Below are 24,175 nucleotides of genomic sequence, written 5' to 3'. Positions count from 1 at the left end.
ACTCGGCACGGCGGCCACTGATTAGCCTATTATACCTGTCCCGGGTGATTATGATGATGGAGAATTTGGTGCGATGAAGATTGGCAGGGGAAACCGAACTATTCGGAGAAAACCCTCCCCAGCGCCACTTTGTCTGCCACAAATCCCACTTGACCAGACCCCGGGATCGAACCCGGGCCGCCGCGGTGGGAAGCCAGCGACTAACCGCTTGATCTATGGCACGGCCCATCATAAGGTATAAGAATTACAAATTACGGAGTTCTTTCCATTTTCGAAAACAGGTTAAAGTTTAGTCATTAATTAGAGGACATATATCGACAAGATAATAAAATAGAAAAAATAGATTATACAAGACTAAAATTTTGTCTGCGGTTCTGTATGGGTGCGAAACCTGGTCTCTCACATTAAAGGAGGAACATAGACTGAGGGTGTTTGAGAACAGTGTGTTGAGGAGAATATTTGGACCAACGAGAGATGAAATCACAGGAGGCTGGAAAAAACCGCATAATGAGGAGCTTCATAACTTGTACTCTTCTCCAAGCATAATTAGAATGATCAAGTCAAGGAAGATGAGGTGGGCAGGTCATGTAGCACGAATGGGGGAGACGAGGAATGTGTATAGGATACTGGTGGGAAAAACAGAAGGAAAGAGACCACAGGGAAGACGTAGGTGGGTGGACAATATTAGATTGGATCTTAGAGAGATACGATGGGATGGTATGGACTGGATAAATCTGGCTCAGGATAGGGACTAGTGGACGGCTCTTGTGAACACGGTGATGAACCTTCGGGTTCCATAAAATGCTGGGAAATTCTTGAGTAGCTGCAGAATTGGCGGCTCCTCCGGAAGGGCTCAGCTCAATGGAGTCAGTAATAAGACAGACACTCGTAATATTATTGACCGTTGCAGCGGAACAAGGAAGTTCAGTTCCGTTAATACCAAAGTCCGCTGATTGACACAGTCAATTCCGTCCACTTCCTATCCCATATTCCCTTTGCCAAAAATATATTCTATGATCCTCGCTCTTAAATATTAATATTTTTCCAGACGGGTTTCCACCAAACCCTGTATGAGATTTGAAAGCCTGGAGGCGAGGACTATGCAGACAAGTCGACTGAGATATGATGCCACAGAGTCTGACTGGCACTTAAATGTGTTTCGGGGAATGTAATTCGTCCATATTCAGGTTACCTTGTCGGTGGATGCAGCATATTCATCATATGTTTGCCAACGTCTACTAGACGACACGGAGTCAGTTCTCAGAAGGCACCTATTCCTTGCTTTCTCCACAGTAGTACAATTCCTTCATATATTAGTCTACTAGCCTTCACTAAGCTTTGTCTTAACAGCAGATGCTCCGTATGCATCATGTGATTGTGGCATGGCGTCTTAATTTGTGCATCTACTTTATCCTCCTTTTTTTCTCTTGGCACTACAGCCCCAGTGGGCCTAGGCCTACCTCCATGAACTCCGTTCACTTCGGTTTTTCTAGATCTTACACAGACGGTAGGACTCCTTGGGCGAGTGATCAGCTCGTCGCAAGGGCTCTACCTGTAGACAAACACAGAAAAACGCACACAAACATCCATACCCTCAGTGGGATTCGAAGCCACGATCCCGGCTTCCGAGCGAGCGAAGACAGTGCATGCCTTAGACCGCTCGGCTACCGTGACCGGCACTTTATCCTCCTTATGTCCAAATATTTATCTGAGCATTTCTTTTTAAAATATTTCGAATTTATATAGAGGGGCCCAAAAATGCATACACACCTTTTCGTCCACGTTTTCTTGGGCTGTCCTGTCATTCATATTTGATAGAATATCACAATACACGCCCTGAATTACGTTGAGGTTCAACTTTGGAAACGTCTATTAAACTATGTTTATATTTTTTGGGCCCCTCTACATTTTCCCCTCAAAATATACTTACTTATTCATGGAGCTTAGCCCTTCTGGAGGAGCCGCCAATTCTGCAGCTACTCAAGAATTTCCCAGCATTTTATGGAACCCGAAGGTTCATCACCGTGTTCACAAGAGCCCTCCACTGGTCCCTATCCTGAGCCAGATTTATCCAGTCCATAACATCCCATCCTATCTCTCTAAGATCCATTCTAATATTGTCCACCCACCTACGCCTTAGTTTTCCCTGCTGTGTCTCTCCTTCTGGCTTTCCCACCAATATCCTATACTCATTACTCGTCTCCTCCATTCGTTCTACATGACCTGCCCACCTCATCTTCCTTGACTTTATCATTCTACTTATACTCGGAGAAGAGTATAGAAGTAGACACAGCTATACCTGTGTAGGATTTTAAGTTTTCAATGCGGTGGTTATGAAAGAACGCTGTGAAGTCCTCTGAAAATCAAGCGACATTACGGAGGAATATGTTGTCTCCATCTTCAGGATAGAAGAAGCTGAGCAAGAAACCAGCACGAAAGTAGATGGCAAACAGAGCTCCGCTTATTTTTCGACATTGAAGATGGAGGAGACATATTTCTTCGAAACGTTGGCATTACATGACAATAGATGTAATTCTTCGGGATAACACTCAATTACTCCTCATTTTATATAAGAAAGTGGGTAAAACTGAAGGAAGATGTGCTACTTCAACAAAGCAACGTGCAAAATATCCGGTTCTCCGGTTGTCTTCACCCGATCGCATGACTAATGTACAGCTGGTTGCAGCGACAGCTGGAAGCCCGCCTCTTACCCGAGGTTCATTCACTCAGAAGACACGAAATAATTGGGGGGGAAGGCGAAGACGAACAATCAGTTGTTAGCAAAAGAATCGTTCAGCGGAAATGGAACAAGTGATAAATCATTCTATGCACGAGTAATGTTTATATTTCTCAAAGAAAGCATGACTGTAAAGTTTGGAACTGGTCATCTGCAAGATTGTCTCCATGGTTGCAGCCTACTTTCATTTTGTTTGGTGAGGTACAAATGAGGACCGAGTTTACATGGAACACAGTGTGGGAACATGCACATACTTATATGCTTCCGCTCTCCCGAAATGTAATGACAATGCTAATTCGTGTGAAGTTTCCTAAAAGAAAAAGCTTCGTACGAGAGAAAAGTCATATATGTGGACAAAATATTTTAGATCCACGAAATAAGAAAACGGAAGGCTAATTGGATTGGTCATGTTTTACGCAGAAACTGCCTTCTAAAAGAAGTTATTGAAGGAAAGATAGAGGGGCGGCTAGAAGTGACAAGAAGACGTAAGAAGATGCTGGATGACCTTGGGGACAGAAGAGGATACTGTCATTTGAAGGAGAAAGCTCTAGATCGCATTAAGTGGAGGAATTGTTTTGGAAGAGACTCTGGACCCGTCGTCTGACAGATTACTGATGATGATGATAGTTGCTCTAAATCAAATACAGGGAAAATACTATAAGAGAGCAGGCATATGTCCATTTCTAGAGACAAGATAAAAAATATAATAAATTGGAAGAAATAAGTGCATAAATCATTTGAAAATATGACAGAAACCAAAGATTTGAGAAAGTCAGTAGGAACTTAAAAAAGAAGACGAAAGAATTAAAACCAGAATGATTCTGTAAATAGGAGCCGGAATAGCTCAGTCGGTATAGCGACTGGCTACGGGCTGGACGTTGGAGGGATCGGAGTTCGAGGCCCGGTATGGTCAAAAATTTTCTCTTCACCACATTGTCCAGGCTCTGGCGTCTACCCAGCCTCATATCCAATGGGTAACCGGGACTCTTTCCCCGGGGTTAAAGTGGCAGGGGCGTGAAACTGACCGCTCACCTCCAGCTAGTGCCGAGGTCAAGAAAATATGGAATTATACATCCACTCCTCCATATGCCTTTATGGCGTAGTGTTTAGTTAGTTAAGCACAGGGACAACTTTAGCTTTTTACTTTTTAATTTGTAAGGTCATTGTCTCAGTGTCCTTCGTATCTCTCCACACTAGTTAATTAGTTAATATTTATATTGTCACGTGATTGAGTGACTATAAGGAGTTTGCGTTGGTATTTGGTTTTACTGGACTCTTTTATACACAGCACGTGACTACACTTTATATTTCACTTTTACACACACAGCAATGTCCACAGCCACGTCTTCACTACCGTTGTTTGGTAGCGGCTTCCAACGGAGGACGATCCCCTTCCTGGGGATTTCCGAACTGTCCTCGGCTCCAGCTGCAGCAACTCTCGACTGAATGACTGAACTCAGTCATTCAGCAATCAACTAACCCAACTCAGCTGACTGAACTCTAGACTTATCCTGCTTATAATATTTTGGCACGAATCTCGTATAAAACACCGTTCCTCTTTTACTGTACCAAATTTTTGAGTGCGCAACCATAGGCGCGGACCACAAAGAAAACACCATTCCTCTGTTGCTGCTTACTGGCAGTTGCCTGATAGCGGCCGCTGTATGATTATTTGTTTTGCGGTCGTTGCCTAGCAATGGGTTTAAATGACACAATATCATGTCTCAGGCAGTATGATTCATTAAAATCAAAATAATTAACAGTTGATCTCTTCTACTCTTTTGCCGTCTATCACTAATTTACGTGTACATATAACGTGGTTCTTCCATTGAAGTACCATATTTTTTTTTCGTGCGTAAACATTCTGACACAGCTTCCAGCAAATCAGTCAACTTCTACCGCTCTGTTAATTAAGTAGTGCACGTCTTTCTGTTTTCAGGGGGGTGTTTGCAATGGCGCCGAATCTAACAACAGCATCAGCCCTTTTCCTGGAGACGACACAGGACTCCGTCGTGTACCAGTCCAAGAGTCAGAAGTCAGCATCGGCAGCCCGCCCAAGGTCGGGGCTTCAGAAGGTGCAAGCTGAGCACAAGGATGAACCAGGGAAGCAGTACAACCTGAAAATTCGCTGGCGCAACGTCATCGCCTTCCTGTACTTGCACGTATTCACTCTTTACGGAATTTACCTAGCATTTACAGCTGCGAAATATCAGACAAATATTTGGAGTAAGTACGATCAGTTACCGTTCAATAATATCTTTACTAGAAAGTAAGGAGCCAGGATAGTGTAATCGGTATAGCGACTGGCTGCGGGCTCGACGACCGAGGGGTCGGATTTCAAGGTCAAGAATTTTCACTTTCCACGCCGTTCAGACCGGCCCTTGGGCCCAGCCATCCTCCTATCCAATGGGCAACGGAGTTTTTTTCCCCGGGAGTAAAGCTACAGGGGCATGGAGCTGACCACTCATCTCCAGCTAGTGCCGAGGTCAAGAAACGTGGATCTATACATCCACTCCCCTATACCCCTTCATGGCGTAGTGCTTAATTCGTTAAGCACAGGGACAACGCTTTCATTAGTAGAATGTGGTCAAAGGTGGATCGAAAGGATGGGTCATGTAGCATGCAGAGATGACGAATCAGTGTAAAATTTTGTCGGAAAACCTGAAGGGACGACACAACAGACCTAAATTCAGATGTAAAAGTAAGTAAAGCTATCCCAATAACAGGTCGTGAAGGCCCATAGTGTTGTGAGATGTCGAGGGTCCCACATTTTCTAGACAATCGGCTCAAAAATGGTGGTAAGGTTGTCAACCTTACGCTCCGGCCGAGCTTTACTCCCCAGGAAAATTACTTAATTAATTAATTACTGGTACTCATTTCTGTTAGAGGCTGATCCCAAGGCCATAGTGCGGCTGGAAGGATTAGGTCAATTGAAAAAAATCCAATGACTTCATCGGGAGTTGAACCCGCGACCTTCCGGCTTGTAGCATAGCCCCTCAACCAACTACGCTACCATGTATCCCCAAATGCAGATGAAAGTGTAAGAAAATCGTAGTTAAAAGTAAGGTAGGGAGCAGTGGGACGTATCCATCCAGCTCAGGTTAGGGACCAGTGATACGCTCCTGACAACATGGCAATGAACATTCGGGATATAGAAAATAAGCTTTGGCATATTGAAGAATTATACAGACTGGAATCCATAACCCTAGAAACAAGAAGTTCAATTCAATAATTACAGAATTTACCGTCAGAAGAGCAGAGATATTCAGAGTGGAAACGACTGTATTTCTCATTCTGATCATTATTATGATTTCCTACATTAATTATCGACTATGCTACAAGCCGGAAGGTCGCGGGATCGAATCCAGATGAGCTGGATTTTTTCAATTTACCTAATCTTTCTAGCTGCACTAAGCCCTGGGGTCGACTCAGCTTCTAACAGAAAAGAGNCGGAAGGTCGCGGGATCGAATCCAGATGAGCTGGATTTTTTCAATTCAATTCAATGCCAGGAATATTTCTGGGGTAAAGGGCGGCCGAAGCGTAAGGCTGACAACCTCAAGAACATCTGTGAGCTGATTGTTTAGAAAATGTGGGATCCTCAACATCTCACGGCCTGTTACAGGGATACCTTTACCTTTTATTTTTACATTAATTACCATTGTTTGAATAATTACGGACGGAGCGGTCTTGGGGCCTTCCGACCGGATGTGCTTAGGATTCTTCCACTTCATGCACCTCCAAGAAATTCACCACTTTTCGAATGCGATACGTAGGAAGCCCTACGTCACTCTGAAGTCCATTTCTTCACTATATTTACCGTAGTATTAGAAGGGAAATTATATATCCCACTCTGTAGCTGTCCTTCTGTGTATGTACGTAAATTCTTATTTTCAACCAAGAGATTATGGTGCTCACTGTCCGTAACTGCAGGTGCAGTTGCTCTGAGTGGGATTCGAACCCACGATCCCGGCTTCCGAGCGAGCGAAAACAGTGCATGCCTTAGACCGCTCGGCTACCGTGACCGGCACACCCTACCTCATACCCCGCGTAATTTCTTATGTTTGTAATTCAGAATTAAACTTACACAAAAAGAGAAAAAACAAGTAAAAATATTTTTGTAAGAGGCCGTGGAGGCCCATAGGGTTGTGAAACGTCGAGGCTCCCAAATTTTCTAGACAATAGGCTCACAGATGGTGGTGAGGTTTTCAGTCTTAATCGCCGAACGCCCTTTACCCCCAGGAAGATTCCTGGTGCTCATTTCTCTTAGAGGCTGAGTCCACCCCAGGGCCGAAGTGCGGCTGGAGGGACAGCTAAGATTATAATCTAAGGGCACATTTTTTATACACTGGTAGCCTCTAAGTTCTCTTTCCAGAATCTGTGATCCGCGGGCACCGCCACTGCATGTAAGAGTTAGTGGAGGCTTTTTGTCTGCATGTCTGAAAGCAGGGACAATTATATCCAGGGGTTTTAGAATAAATTTAGACACGAATATAGCAACGGTTTGGGAGCCCAGGAGCAGTTTGAGAATTTGGGCCCCTACCCACGACTATACTTAACAACTTAACACCAGCTTCGTTGTTACATTGCCAACCATAAACGCGCCAGAACAACAACGTAAATTACACAAAAACAACAAACTTTTAATAAATTTATTTTACGAAATCACAACTACCTGGCAATTCAAAGCAGTTTCATTAGTACTGGTAGGCATGTGATGTAATTAGAGCAACATATGCCACTAAATTAACTTTGGTATTGAAAATCCAATTGGTGTAGATACTAAGCAAACATAAAAGGAAAAGCTAAGCTACAAATGTATATAATTCACAATTAAATTTTGGATATGCGATAGCAAAAGGGGGCCCACCTGAGGCTCGGGATCTGCGCGTGGCCTATATCCTTAAGTATTGGTACATTCGTTCATGAACTCAGGTTACAGACACGATTTGAATACACGTACTTCAGCGTCCAACCTTAAAATAATACTTCTGCCAGGTCAACTTTTTGATTTATATTCTCTGATTAATGCCCGTAATTCGGAGCAATTCGCCACAGCTGCTGCAGAAACCCCTTTATAATACGCCCTACATAAACCTCCAAGCGACGGAATTTCAGATCAGTGGGTTTCCGTTTTACCTCCACAGTACGTTTAAGTGTAGTGACCCATTTATGGTTTTATCGCTGTACACAGCGTCACATCCTGCAACAGAGTAATCTTTATACACACGCCTCCTGGAGAAGGTCCAGTCTCACGAGTCACTTTCCGCTTGCCGTGTTGTAAACTGTTACGAAAAGCCAATGCTTGGAACTCATTAGCCTTTATCAACTTACATTAAGAATAAGCAGGACATTAACTCTGCGTGTCTCTTCTCAACAGCTACCGCGGTGTTGATTTTTGCATCTATCGGAGTGACGGCCGGAGCCCACAGACTCTGGTGTCACCGCTCCTACAAAGCCAAGTTGCCACTCCGTATTCTCCTTTGCATTATGCAAACGATTGCATTTCAGGTATGTTATATAGCTTGCTGATTATTGATTGGGTCCCTTGTTGTCATAAGTTGTTAAAAAATTTCGTGGTTGAGAGGGTAGGAGTCCTGATTCACATATTGGAGGTCATGATTTCAAATCTTGGACAAGAGATCGGTTATACTTATTTAAGTTTTGTGGTATTCTTCAGTATCCTCAAGCAAATGTGAGTATAATGCATTAAATTAATATATACCCAATTCCTTTCACGTCCTTCCAAATTAGTAGTTTATCTATCACCGATCATTCGACATTGTACACACTTTCAAACTAAAAACGTCTTTAAATTCTTCAAGATTAAACACGATTTCACTTTACTAATGAAGAAAACGACATGCAGGCCGAGAACGTATGACGTGAGCACCTGTGGGTAGCTGGAACATGGCTGTTGTCTAGCATGGATTCCGGGCGGCGGTACCCGTCTCACATCCAATGGGCATTATAACAAAAAACGGACACTGGGTGAAAGTTGGCTCGGGTGGTAATGTTTCTGACTTGAATTCGGGAGATGTTTTGTTCGAATCACGGTCGGGGAACTGACTATTCTGACTGATGGTGCTCGTGGTTTTCTTCAGTCTTCCCAGAAACATTCCTGGATAGTACTTGAACTTGATCTGAAATCGATTTCTTTCACGTCCTTTAGAATTCATTAGTCACTAATCATCCTACAGTTCAACGTTGCTTAGTCTTAGCTACTGAAAGCATTGTTACATATACTACAACTATACAAATATACGGACAACTTCAAAGCTGGAACAAGCCGTTTAGACTGACAGGATATTATAGTCAGATCTGGACTCTATTCATGAATATTTTAAAACTATCGGAAGAATTTGCGTCCTACATGGATCAGTAGAACTTCTGAAATCGTGTTTTGACAATGTTGACAATACAAACTAAATATTTAAGCCACTGTGGTGGATTTCTTATTCTTGCAGCGGCGACTGTGAAAGTGGAGTCTTACCCGACTGTAAGGTCTTATGTTCCGCAGAGGCCGTGCCATAGCTCAGGAGCTTAGTTACCGGCTTCCCTCCGCGGCGGTCAAGTCAGTGGGATTTATGGTGGACAAACTTGCACTGTGGCAGTTTTTTTCCCAAGAACTTCAGTTTCCCCTACCAATTCTCGTTCTATTATCTGTTCCATACTCATCTTCTTCCGGAAATGGTACAACAGACACACTAGCGGCCGACGTACCAAGTGGATTCCGTCTCAAGCCACGATTAATAAGAATTAATAACGTCCTGCAGGATGCCACTCATCAGTTCAGTCACCGTTTAGCACTTTAAACTAAGATTCAAAGTCAAGTGTAAAACGACTGCTTTCGCTTCGACCTACTTTCTTCTTCTCATAACACGTAAAAGCTTCACAATGCCATGGCCCACTTGAAGATCTGTTACTGCATTGTTTAGAGATAAGTGGGCCTTGTCGTAACTTTCAAATGTTGAACACTTAAATTAAAAAGGCACAGATCCTCATGACCCATCTTTATTCCATTCTTTCTCTTGTCAATGGGTCCCCATTCTTTCCTTCCAAGAAATCAGGGCGCGAGGGTTTGAATAATTTCTGGAGTGGCCCCACTAGAGAATACGAAAAAGATAATAGACTGAAACATTTTTTTCGCATTACGCTGAAAATGTATTCCAGATAAGATGTTAGTTCCTGGAAAACACATCTCTAAATATCATTATAAAATTACACCTTTATAATATCATAAAAATAGATTATCTGATGTTCGTAAATTGCTGTATATTACAGCGTAATTAAAAAAGATAATTTATAAAACAGGTCTTTCTGTTTCAATACTCTTCCTATACAAGCCCTTCAGTTTTGAAATGCCCTCTGAAATAGAACTACAGTTTAACAAATGGGCTGTGGGTTGTGGTTCTTTTGTAATATTGTATAGCACAGTTTTGAAAGAACTTTCATGCAGTTTCCGTTGCACTTTCTGTTAGCCTGTTTCAATTCATGTGTTCCTTGCATCCCACCCCCGCTCATGTGCACGTATGCACGCATACACACAATTTACTCCGCACAGAATAGTCTTTTTTCAGGATTCGATAGTCATTAACATAGTTAAGAACTTCCCCAAATTTTTGGGAGCCAGAAGTTCCTATAACACAATCATTGGTGCGTATTCTGAACCAGATACACATAGACTTTTTCTTTCCTTGGCACTACAGCCCCAGTGGGCCTACGCCTACCTCCACGAACTTCGTTCACTTCGGTTTTTCTAGATTTTACACATTTGGTAGGACTCCTTGGGCGGGTGGTCAGCTCGTCGCAAGGCGACAACATAAACACAGAAAATCGCACACACACAAACTAAACGTCCATGCCCTGAGTGGGATTCGAACCCACGATCCCGGTTCCCAAGCGAGCGAAGACAGTACACATAGACTTTACCCTCATAATTAACTTTTTTGACATCTACATTAATAGAGGGTGTCCGAGAAAGAACTCCATTGTTCTAGTTATTCACGACATTGACATAAACATTTCTTATTAACAAAAAGCATTAGACAATCTCTCCAAGTCTTAATAGTGTGCATCCTGTTGTGTGTGATCAATACGGTATACAAAAGTACATAAGGTATGCAGTCTACACAAAAATTTTCTGTATTTAAAAACAAAGACACTACTGTATCAACATTTGCTTTTATTATGCTTTTACGGACGCAACATGTTTCGACCCTTATACCGGGTCATCATCAATTGCAATTCATCAGCTCATACTGGAGCATTGTACGTCTTCTTTGTTTTTTAGATACAGAATATTGTTGTGTAGACTGCATACATTATATACTTTAGGATATCTTAATCTCTCCAAGTTTTACTGCTATTTACTGCAATTCATTTCCATGACCACCGACGGCCTCACAGGCGTCGACACGAAATTCCATATCAGCCGGCATATCACATCAACAGGCAACGTCCGAAAGCGAACTATACCGACTTTTGCGGAGAGAATCCCCACGGCCGTTAATTTCGGTTTTCTAGACCGGAGCCGCTATTTCCTTGAAAGAGTTCCTCAATTATCTTCACGAAGCTGAGTGCACTCCGTTCCAGACCCACTACTTCTCAGAAAAAATCTGGTAGTGCCGGGAATCGAACGCTGACCACTAGACCACAGATGTGTCCTTAGGCAACGTAGCCATAGCTTCTGTAATCCTCGGTGCAGAAGTGTGTCTACAATTTCGCTGTGCACGATGTCTTTTTGTATCACTAGAAGAAGTTCATGGGTGTTAACTAAGGACTCCATGAAGGAAAATTTATCGAGACTCCCCTGCCCAGCCATAGACAAGGAAACCGTTCGTTAGGAGCAGTTTATACAGTGATAACTAAAATGGGTTGGTGCGCCATCTTGTTGTGAAATGAGGATGTCACCTTCAGCTACTGTCTGTGGGAACACAAAGTTCTCTAGCATTTCCATGAAATGGTGCTATGCCACTATGTACGCACGCAAAAGTCGCTGACGATATCCGAAAATAATCGTGAAATTTGTCACGATGTTCAGTAAGTTCACGAAATGAGTGACAGAATTCTCCAAATTCGGATCTCCGTTGGTTAATCTAGCGGACCCAGATCCTTCTTCCCTTAACTCTTCTCATAAAAATCATGTACCTCAATGTAAAGTTTCTCATTAATAAACAGCCGCGCAATGTTTCCATGACGATCGCGCACGCCTACTGAAGCTGAAGCAACGCGAATGAGAACAACTGCTCTATCACACAGCGGGCTGTGACAACGCGCAGACGAGGAGACAAGTCTCATGCATGCTACGGCTTATAGCGACATGTCTCCCGCGTGCTACGGCGTGTAAAGACAAGTCTCATGCATACTATGGCTTGTAGCGAAATGCCTCGTGCATCCTACGGCATATAACGACGTTTCATGCATGTTACGGCGTATAGCAACATGTCTCCTGCGTGCTACGGCGTGTAGCGACATGTCTTGTGTATACTACGGCATATAGTGACATGTCTCTTGCGTGCTATGGCGTGTGAGACAAGTCTCGTGCATACTATGGCGTGTAGCGACATGTCTCTTGCGTGCTACGGCGTGTAGCATGTCTTGTGCATCATACGGTATATAGTGACATGTCTCCTGCATGCTACGGCATGTGGCGACTTATCTCCTGCATGCTAAGGCGTGTGAAGACAAGTCTCCTGCGTGCTACTGGATATGGAGACAAGTCTCGTGCATGCTAAGGCGTGTGGAGACAAGTCTCGTGCATGCTACGGCGTGTAGCGCATGTCTCGTGCATGTTACGGCATGTGACCACTTGTCTCCTACTAGAATCAAGAAGAGACGAGTCAGTAGGCTTATGCAATTATTTCTTCTGTGCGTTTCAGAATCACATATATGAATGGGTTCGTGATCATCGGGTTCACCACAAGTTCACTGACACGGATGCTGACCCACATAACTCAAAAAGGGGCTTCTTCTTCTGCCACATTGGCTGGCTCATGGTGAGGAAGCATCCGGACGTTAAAATAAAGGGAAAGACCGTGGATATGAGCGACTTGGAAAGCGACCCCGTCGTTGTATGGCAGCGCAGGTAATGAGTCTCTTAATGGGCGCATGTGTGTTTGGGGGGTGGGGGAGGTGTTATTGCTATTTTTGAGGTTCGTATGTATACAGAATGTGTTCCACTGAGACGGGCACAAGGACACTGCATTGATGTGTGAACGACTAACAACACAAAACACACATCCATATGTATACGTACACTGGCCAATGTAAGAAAAAGAGAAAATAAGTCACAGATGCATGCATGGCGATGATCGAAAGGCTGAAACGCGTTGTAAAATTTAAAGCACAGTATATCAATACATAGTTTTTGTCGATGGAAACAAAATAATAAGTATAACAACATAACCTGACGCTATGAGGAGCGAGGGAGCCAGGTTATTTGGCCTCCAATGGAGATGCTTATTTTGGATGTAACAGCCTCAAGTGTGGGGACACACGGCAAGGTATTTGGCTGAGGCACTATGCTACAAGCTAGAAGGCCGCGGGTTCAAGTCCCGTTGAGGTCATTGGATTTTTTCAATTGACCTAATTCTTCCAGCCTCACTATGGCCCTGGGGTCGACTCAGCCTCTAACAGAAATGAGTACGAGGAATATTCTTGGGGGTAAAGGGAGGCGGGTAAGGCTGACAACCTTACCGCCATCAATGAGCCGATTGTCTAGAAAATGTGGGAACCTCAACATCTCCCAACCCTATGGGTCTCCACGGCCCATTAGAGGGATACATTTACTTTACTTTTTTTTTAAACTAAAAATACCACAAGATACTGTGACATGACGCCTCAAAGCCACAATATAACCATCTGCTGGGCGTTGCTTCGCTGAGCACATTCCCGTGGCAACGCGGAACAAATCATTACTCGACAATGAGTTTTGGTGAACACGCATTACCGTATGATGTTCTGTCTGCGGTCCGCACTGGGTAATGAAAGGACACGTAATTGATACGCAGGAGTCAGTATGTCGTGTGGAGGTGGGGTCAAATACTTCTGCCGTAGCCCTGCGAATCGTGGGAGGCGACGTAGAGGGAAGTCTGCAATCTGGGACAGTAAAATATGGTCGCAAGTCCGAAGAACTCGAGAATGACTCCGCTGATGAGGATCGGCCAGTAGCAATTGTAAACGACAGATCCGTCGTCACATCAATACACACGCAACTGTCTAACAGTAAAGAAAATCTGTTAATAATCCCCAGATGGGTGCTTTATTCCGAAACGGACTGGCTGACCGATTGTCGTTCATAAGACTCGACTCGTCTCGCAGGATTCAGTTTGTATCCGAGAAGCCATGGGTCGTACTGGGTAGTAGAAGACAAGGGACTAGGGACTAGAGACCAGTCCGAGATCCAGTAGAAATACAGTGAGAGACTCGTTATCAAGGAGTTCAATGTGTGAACTGTTATACTCAACTATAATTGTAACTGAGACATCGAATAAATCCAGTCAACTCTAGAACCCACAATTATTCGTCACGCTAACCCCTTATAATGTGACAATATTTACATGCTCATGACATTATGACATATATCAATTTTAATTAATTTAGGGGGATCCACCTAAAAAGGAATTAGATATGAAGTTAATATAATTAATAAAATGATAATATTAACTTTATTGTCATTCCCACCATTGTATATTTCGATCTACTGCTCACTCTAAAGTGGCTTTAAAAGTAGATAGTACCTATATTTTATATTTTAATATATTATTAGTGAATATTTATATGAGACACATTTGTAATTTTGAAAATGGATCCTTGTTTAGTTGCAGTTTGATAAACATGCATGTGTTTGTAAGCCCACCTGAAGATGATCAGCAGATCAACACATCTTCATTAGTTGCATCCTGTTGTGTGTTCCACATATGTCCAGGAATTAGGTTAAACGTCAACACAACAAATTTACTCGCTTTTAAAAAAATAAAAATTGTAAAATATTAAAAGAGAGTATATTTGTTGAGGTGATGGATGACCCAGTTCCTATATATGCAGAGCAACACATGTTGTGGTGACAGTAGCAATTCAGTTAATGATGTTAATTTATAATCTTATTAACTTCCTTTTTAACTGTTGTACAAGTATAGACAGATCTACTTCCTTACCGCTACATATACAACAGTTTGCATAGAAGCAAGGTACAGTATACAACTCTTAGCACAAGGAGCCATTGTTCAGATCTGTGAGAAATAGGGGAACTCCTTTAGAATAAAGCAAGGCGTTTTAGTGATACAACAATGTACAAAATTATGTCTGATCGGCAAGTTTTGCCCTAGACCATGCTTAAAATATATATCTAGGCTTATGTTAAGTTGTTTCTCAAATTAAACATGCTAACATACAGACAAGACTGCATGTCAGGTATTCACTCTTTAAACTGTGCACAAAGAAAGTGCAAAAAGAAAAAATTAGTAAGGGAATTAGTCTAAATATAATTGTTGCAGAAGATGTGGCATGCTAGCGGTAAGGTGATGGCTTCAGTATGTTTGGCTGATGTACACATACTCCTACATCCAGGGTTCAAAAAATACACTCGCCTGCTCATCCATAATGGGTGAAAATTTAAGTTGACGAGAAGAAGATTCAATAGATCAGTTTCAAGGAAGCCAATAACATTAATATTTCTCACTTTCATTTACTGCAGTTAATGAGTGACTGCCTTTAACACAAATGAGTAACAGTTTCATTTATGTTGGAAATAATATTATGTTCCATAATTTGGCAGTATGTCAAAAAATACTTAGATGACTATAACATTCATATTTTGCCATTACTGGACCTACTTTGGACTAGCTCCATGGGAACACTCTTAGCACTCAAGTTAAAAATTAATGCATGTTCTTTGTGAGGAGTAAAACGATAATAAAAGAAGTAGGTGGATAGTCTCAAGCAGTTATAGTCATGAAGAGTTCTGTCTTCTGGAATTTAAGATTGTGTAATTCAGTGAAGGTCAATTGACATTTCAGAGGAACATATCACCTCCATTTTCAGTGTCAAAGAATAAGCCAAACAAGGAACCAGTGTGAAAGCAGGTGGTTAAGTAGCTATAACCACAGCAGTCTGAATTTCTTCCTATGATTTAATAGCTGAGAATATTCATCAAACTATGGCTTAAGTTGCTTCAATTCATAACAACACAAAACTCTTTGACTGAAATTTTGATAATCTCTCCAATACTTCCACAAGACCTATTGATGATATCATCACCACCATCAAATTTTTCCAAAGCTGTGAACCTGTATGAAATTTTAACCAGATACTGTTCTTTACTTCTCACTTTGTTTAACTTCTTGAGAAGGTATTTCTCCACATCAGATTTTTGCAATTGCTTATTTACTTACTAACACCTTCTCAGTAGCTTTGGAATTCAATTCAATTCAATTCCAAAACCAGATTTCAAGACTAAAATTGTATGTATTTTTCCTGCCTCCACACATCCACTTATTCAATTGAACTAACGTTCCTTGATATACTGCCCTATTCATATTAGTTGAAGATTACATAAAACAAAGTTCCTCCTTGTGCAATTTTCCCATATTCTTGAATTTTATTTCTTTTAGGTCCATATATTATCCTCAGTATCTCGTTCTCAAATATTTGTATACTGTTAAGAGGCAAATCATTTTGAAGTTAAAACGGGTGTGGGAAGAATCAGATTCCTTAAGACTTTAAAATATCTTGTGTTCTTCTTGCCCAGGACATACCTAGTCACAATGCCACTGTTATGCTTCGTGCTGCCGGCCCTTGTGCCAGTTTACTTCTGGAATGAAGACCCCTGGGTTTCGTGGTATGTGGCCTCTGTTATGAGGTACACTCTGCAGCTTAATGGAACATGGCTAGTAAACAGTGCGGCACACATGTGGGGCTACAAGCCCTTTGACAAGTAAGTGCTGTAGAATGGTTCACTGCAATTTGGTGTAATGGCACTACCCTAGGTGAACTGTGCGACTACCTTACAAACTCAGTCACCTTACTCCAAATGTTTACCTGTTCACCGTTCATACCAAACAAGTTGGCTCAACTAGTAATCCTTCTGGCTTGTATTTCGGAGGTGCCAAATTTGAATTTCAACCAAGAACACTAACTGTCCTTACTGAGATTTTTCTTGATTTTTGTCACCCTCTAAATGCAAATGCCAGGATAATACTTCAAATGAGACCATGACCGATCCCCCTCCACACCCTTCACAATTCACCATTCATCTCATCAATCTGTATTATATGTTGTATTTACTTGCAACATTGCTAATTAAAACATAAACACAAGAAAACAGAAGTCATCATTCATGATCCCATTTCCTTCGCAGTTAAAGCTATAAGCTTTAAGTACACATTTGAAAGGGTATCATTAATTAACCCAAGAATGATTTTAATGTGGTTTATTATTGCTGATGTTATGTTTACATTAAATTAAATGCAGAAGTGCCATTTAGTAAAGCCTGATTTTTAACCAGTAAGTACGCATGAAGCCCAACTATTGAGAACCCGCCAATTGTCCAACTACTCAAGACCTTCCCAGGACTATATGGAACCAAAAGTTTCATTACTGTGTCCACAACAGCCCTTCACTGGTCCCTGTCCTGAGCCAGATCAATCTTCTTTGAAAGCTGCATGACAAGCTTATTATTTACAGTGAGGGGTTGTTAGCCCCACACCCAACTCACAAGCTGGAGGACCACCTCTTGTTGGCTGTCTGTGACTGATTGTTCAATATATTTGCAGTTACCCTCCATACCTCGAGGGCTTCTTCTGTTCTCCACAACCTGAGGATGTGCCATGCCATGGTGACAAGGGACCCACCTAACAATGATAGTTATCTTAAGGGACATAACATTTTAAAAGTATTTTTTTATTGCTAGTGGATGAGACTAAGTCCCTTGTACAGCGGCCACTTCTGGCCTATTGTACCAGCCCCAGATGATAGGTGAGGGTGATTGTGGATTGTGAAGATTGGCAGGGGAAACCGAAGTACTTGGAAAAAAACCTGCCCCAGAGCCACTTTGTCCACCACAAATCCCACTTGACCAGATCCGGGATCGAATCCGGGCCGCCGCGGTGGGAAGCCAGCGACTGATTGCTTGCGCTATGGCGCAGCCATTTTAAAAGTAAATTTTATATTAATCTTACACAAATTGCTTAAAAAAGATTTATACTTAAAATACTATTGGCACTGAAATTAGTGCAAACTTAGATGCCATTGAGGTACAGCAGAATCATTCGTACCTTGTATGGCGTAATGCAGGAGACAACACAATGTAAAAACAGGATAATTTTAGCATCCTCTCACCTCCCATTCAGTTTTGGAAGTAGCTATATTCTACGAAGTCTTAACCATTAAAAAGTCTGCATGCATATCTTTCTTGTTTTTTGCAGAATAGCCAGCCTACTGTAACCTACTTGACTTTGTGACCATAACTATGTGACACTTATAAATTACCAAGTTCATACACTTACAAATTCTTCTTCCATCTTGACTGCGTATGATAAACCAAATTTAGAGACCAATCTGTTCCATCCTCCCAGCATTTACTAGAAATTTCAGTACCATGCAGCTCTCAGTTGAAGGTGGGAAAGGTGTTGAATGGATACACGAGGATGTCTGTATACAACAGACCAGAACACAGTGTAAACAGTTAAGATTTCGAACCATTGGATGTATTCCATTTGGCAGTGTACATTCAGTTCAGTCATTTATTTTCTTTAATAAACTTTATTTTCCTAACTCTGATCAATCCTAAATTTGATTTTGTCAAACTGAATCTTTCACATCTGCACAAAAGTTTTGGGACATTAATTCAAGTCACTTGGACTTCAAATCTGAGTTATATTTTTCAGAGCTCTTCTAAGCGATAACTAACCAGACTACAACATTCAGAACAGTGAAGGCTGAAGAACTGAGTCAGTGTTTGTTTCTTAAACTTGAAGAAGCTATACTTTAATATTAACTGCCCAAACATTATTCTAGCAAGTTGATTGCCTTCCATTTGGAAGAAGCAATGTACTAAAACAGATGCCTCATTATTCAAAATCTGCAGCCGATATGAAGGGCATCTGACCTTAATGACCAATGTATTATGAACTCCTTACTGTCAATTTCACATGATGATAAAAAAGATACAGTGAAATAATATGTATAACCCTATTATTATTTGTGAACAGTAATTTCTTAGCCTTCTGTTGAATTGTATCACTATACTGTTACATTTACTTATGAAACACATTTCACAGTATTGGTTCCAAGTGACAATTTCATCTCACTGCAACTAGCCAATATAATGGAGAATATTTTTCTAAGAAGATGCAAGTTGTATAAAGTTATTTACATTTTGATGTAATCACACAAAAATAACCTCTCAGAATTTTAAATTACATTTTTCAAAATTGATGTACTTCCTAGAGGATTTTTGTCTGTCCTGTTAATATCTGTCACATAAATTATTGCAAGTTTACAAAGGCATGTATTCTGCTTTGACGGAATGTAGAAGAAAACTGTAGATTAATAATCCAATTTTTGTCTCTATATTTAAGTTAGAGACACCTTATTAATCTGCATAAACTGTAAAAGAGCCTGCTGGTTAAGCTTATCTTTAGCAGATGTTGCTATTTCATTGTTATATTAATGCACAGAACAGCGAAGAAAAATATCCTTAGAACTTGGAATGGCTACAGATTTTCACTTTTCTGAAAACCATACTTCAGTCAATGCAGAGGAAAATAAAAATGCATAAAATTTCATGTCTCATGACATGCAGGACAAAATCATGATATAAAATAGCTAACAAATCCTGTGAAAGTTTAACCAAGTTCAAATGATACTTGAGAACATGTATCGTGCCAGAAGTACATTCACACAGAAATTAGGAACAGATTCATTTTGTACATTCAGTTCAGATTCTTCTGCTTACTCATTCACTGTTTAAAATTTAGTAAGATTTAAATACATGAAATCTCATTTTTATCTGTTGTTTATATGAGTGTGAAATTGGGTCTCTGAATCTAAGGACAGAATATAGATTGTGGATGTGAGAACAGGATGCTGAGAAAAATATTGGGATATAAGAAAGAGCAGAAGTAATAGGAGGATGAAGAAAATAGCTCAGAGGAGCTTCATAATTTGTAGTCTTTACGGATATTATAAGGGTATCAAAATCAAAGAAGGTTAAATGACAAATGTACACTAAGTTCTTATCTTAAAACATATAGGTAAATACAGAAATGGACAAGGGAATTATATCAAAACAATTCTTAAGGTATAGGATATGAGAGTATGGACTCAAGTCATTTGGCTCAGATTAGGAGCTGAATTGTCACTACAAAACTCAGCTGTCTTCAAATAGATTAATGAATCGTCATTTCTAGATTATACTGAAAATCTTCACTGTCTCCTGTGAATATCTTTAATGAAATTTGTGAGTTCACAAAAGAGAAACATGTTGATTGGGTAAGCAACTATTGGCCTCAACAAACAGGGATCTATGTAATGGAGTTAGTTACTCAGATAACACTAACTGCAGATTCTTCTGGACACAGTGCAGTGCCCAAGAGACTTTGAATTGAGTATGGTAAAGGTAACATATGTGAGGTTGCCCCTGTACTTAATAAAACCCATGCTATGGAGAAAGGAGGATTGAAGATATTGCCACACACATCTTAATATAAGCACTAAACAGAGATGAATGGTTGGATTCAGACCCCATCCACTTTACTTCACTTCACAGAACCCCCAGTAATCCAATGACTAAGAGGCTGGATGGGCCTGGAGCCGATCTGGACCTGTGTGAAGACCTCGAGTCTCATATTTAGATAAGACTTTCAACGATTTTCTTGATATCACTATAAGCTTGGGCAGAATATAATGAATGTAACACTGTGATTTGTACAGGGACATCAGTGCAGTAGAGAACCTGACTGTGGCATCTTTGGGGTTCGGAGAAGGCTGGCACAACTACCATCATGTGTTTCCATGGGATTACAAGGCAGCTGAGCTTGGCCCCTACAGGACTAACTGGACTACTGGCTTCATTGACTTCTTCTCTCGCATTGGATGGGCTTATGATCTCAAAACCGTATCCACAGAGATGATAAGAAGACGTGCAGCTAGGACAGGAGATGGTAGTCGCCACAGTGACGCCCCTCTTGAAGATTTGCATGAAACTGACAACAGTATATGGGGCTGGGGAGACAAAGATATGCCCGAGGAAGATATAAAAGAAGTGCGGATATACAATAAATGTAACTGACAAACCAGTACATTTATGTCGTAAAGTGTATGTCGAGGTACTCTTAGATGTAGATGTGTCAACAAAATGTGATGTACGTGGTTGCAAATGGGCCTACTTTAGGGTAATATTATCCTAAAGTAGGCCCATTTGCAACCATATACTTCGTACAATGTAACTCTTTCTTAGATAAGGGAAACTTTTTGACGAATGTATTAATTGGGAACGTCATAATAATATGGATATTGATCCAAATATTTTATGTTCCATAGAGGTCCTATTGCATAGAATTAAATTTGAAAACTAAAGTAAATGGGAAAATAAGTACAGGCTTTTGGGAATAATTTATATTGTAGCTACTGATCATGTGAGCACCTCGCAAATTTGTTCAAATGAGAGGCTAGGAGTGATGAATATGTTTAGACTATATATTCAACATAAAAACATATTCAGCAACATCTATTAAAGAATTAATATCAATGTGTTCTAATTCATGTTCTTTGTTGACAAAATTATTACTCTCTGCAAATTTATCAAACTATCACGACAAAAGAACTGTTCAAATTTATTGATGAAACAATTTAAATAAAGCTTTAAACTAGCACCACAGAGCTATAACTTGCATTTTGATGACACATCTTCAGTCACCCTAACACGTTACAATATGATACCTAAGTACGTTTCTTTGCAATATTATTTCGTGACTGTAGACACATTGCCATTTCAGGCTTTTGTAGACAGGGATATTTATGGACGTTTTGTCTGAACGCAGATAAATTAGCCATAATTACTGAACATCATGCTGTATCCTGTTATGAAAAGCTTCATTCTTACAATAACTTAAGTTATAATCCAAAGATAAGTATCTGAAATGTTTGTAAATGACAAAAACTACTGCAAATGGCAGGTATTTTAGTGGATGGAACTATGCTGTGTCCATTCATTTACATTCAGAAATCTGCTAACTTATTTATTGTGTAAGTGGTTTTATTTCTGTTATGCATAAATTTAGTTTAGAGATTATAATATACAAATCATGGAGCTATGCGGTAGCATAGTTAGTTGAGGGACTATGCTACAAGCTGGAAGGTTGCGGGATTGAATCCCAATGAGGTCATTGAAATTTTTTTTTTTTTCAATTTACCTAATCCTTCCAGCCGCACTAAGGCCCTGGGGTTGACTCAGCCTCTGTCAGAAATGAGTACCAGGAATATTCTTGGAATATTCTTGGGTGTAAACGTCTGACCAGCACGTAAGGCTGACAACCTTGCCGCCATCTATGAGCCAATTATCTAGAAAATGTGGGAACCTCAACATCTCACAACCCTATGGGCCTCCACGGTCTGTTACAGGGATAGCTTTTCTTACTTACTTACTTACTTACTTACTTTTAATATACAAATCAAAGTAATGTTGGTGCAACACAGGCCTATAAGAGCCTACACACTTTCACTTTACATCCCAGAATAGAAATTCCACTCTCTAAACTGCGTAATATCCTACAATTTCTTAAAAAGATAAGTGTATTTGGTGAGCAAGTAAAGTTTGTAATTAACTGCAAGTTGAGAACAGTGTGGCATGTTGGGGCCTATGCCCACTTTTGATGTGAGAACATTCTGTGATGTACTTAACTTCTCGTTGTTATGAGTTATAAAAATGTAAATGTATTGTTGAATTTTTAATTATTCATATATATGCACTTATACTACGGACAAATAATAATAAATATTTACTAATTATATATCAACTCAATTGTATTATTACTTTCTCAATCTGACCTTTCAAGTATTGCATGTTTTACAATGGAATTTGTCAAGCCTATAACTCCATATGTGAGACTTATAAATTACAAAGTTTATACACTTACAAATTCTTCTTGCATTTTGGCTGCCTATGATAAACCAAATTTAGAGACCAATCTGTTTCATCCTCCCAGCATTTACTAGTAATTGCAGTACTGTGCAACTCTCAGTTTAGATCAAACTTCAACAATACAAGCCATTAGTGTGTTTGATGCATGGGCAGTAGAGGGTGAAGGTGAGCCTTAGGGATTCCGATCCTACCAAATCCTAGGAGGGCACCGCATTTCTGCCAAGAGGAATAAGGTGTTTATCTGAAGGTTACATGAGAACACAGCCCCTTTGATGAAAGTTTTCTTATCAACATAAAATATGCCTGAAGTTTCTGAGGTCCATCATCTCTACATCTCTTACCATGTACCGGAAACCTTATGGAAGAAACGTCCTTCGTAATTATGTCTGAATTTCCCACTGCCATGTGAATACTGGAAGTGTACTGAAAATAGAACCTTGTAAGTTTTAGTGATAACATAAGAGTCTAAGTCATGAGCTAATGATGACCCACCCTCATTCTTGTAGTAAATAGAAAAAAATCTCTTTATAACGTAAAAAGTAACTCTAAATGCTTAAAATAAAACACATATTGGCCCCAATTTTCTCAAACTTACACATTGAGGGGAGGGAAGGATTATTTTATTTGGTCCTGTTCCCACTTGTTTATCAGGGCACAAGTCATCACTGAAGCAACCTGTGATCATGTAGTTGTCACATTTCACAGCTTCTTGAGCTTTACCAGCTGGGAAGCATACAAGGAAATCCTATATTATTCTTCACAAATTTTTTCACGTTTATATTTTACATTGGGCATTCCATTATGTCCTTGAGAAATGGATTGTAGATGCTCTATAACATGTATGGTAAATTTATACCTCAGTCACTCCCTCACAGAGCCAAGACCTTCTTGAGAAGCTGCCAATTATGCGGCTACTCAAGAACTCCCAGCATTTCATGGAACTTGAATGTTCATTACCATGTTCAAAAGAGCCCTCCACTGGTCCCTATCCCGAGCCAACAAGGGGTGGTCCTCCAGCTTGGGTGTTACGTGTAGGGCTAACAACTCCTCACTGCAAAGAATAAGCTTGTGAGAGATTCTGTAATTCAGCATCGCGTTGCAATTGTACAAATAAACGTCCATTATTTGTCTTCTGTCAAAATTGCAACATTTTTACATTCTACACTTCAACACTACATGTTTCGGCCTCAAATGGCCATCTTCAGGTGTTTTTTAGTAAAATATCTGTAACATAAAAACACCTGAAGATGGCCGTTTGAGGCCGAAACATGTAGTGTTGGAGTGGAGAAAAGTGTTG

The 24,175-nt window shown here is 40.5% G+C and overlaps 1 protein-coding gene across 1 annotated transcript in view; it reads left to right on the top strand.

Moving 5' to 3' along the window:
• Positions 1-21,865, top strand: part of LOC111872793 ((11Z)-hexadec-11-enoyl-CoA conjugase) — a 63,733-nt gene extending 41,868 nt beyond the window's left edge. The window contains exons 2-6 of the mRNA XM_023866969.2: positions 4,677-4,963; positions 8,116-8,246; positions 12,617-12,822; positions 16,486-16,671; positions 20,670-21,865. Of these exons, the coding sequence (XP_023722737.1) occupies positions 4,690-4,963; positions 8,116-8,246; positions 12,617-12,822; positions 16,486-16,671; positions 20,670-21,027 (1,155 nt within the window). The 5' untranslated portion in view covers positions 4,677-4,689 and the 3' untranslated portion in view covers positions 21,028-21,865. The remainder of the gene's footprint in view (positions 1-4,676; positions 4,964-8,115; positions 8,247-12,616; positions 12,823-16,485; positions 16,672-20,669) is intronic.
• Positions 21,866-24,175: the final 2,310 nt, after the last annotated feature.

This window comes from Cryptotermes secundus, unplaced genomic scaffold (assembly GCF_002891405.2).
Source record: "Cryptotermes secundus unplaced genomic scaffold, Csec_1.0 scaffold79, whole genome shotgun sequence".
Lineage (NCBI taxonomy): Eukaryota > Metazoa > Arthropoda > Insecta > Blattodea > Kalotermitidae > Cryptotermes > Cryptotermes secundus.
The sequence above is the reverse complement of the archived record's forward strand: the minus strand, read 5'-3'. Positions and strand labels throughout refer to the sequence as shown.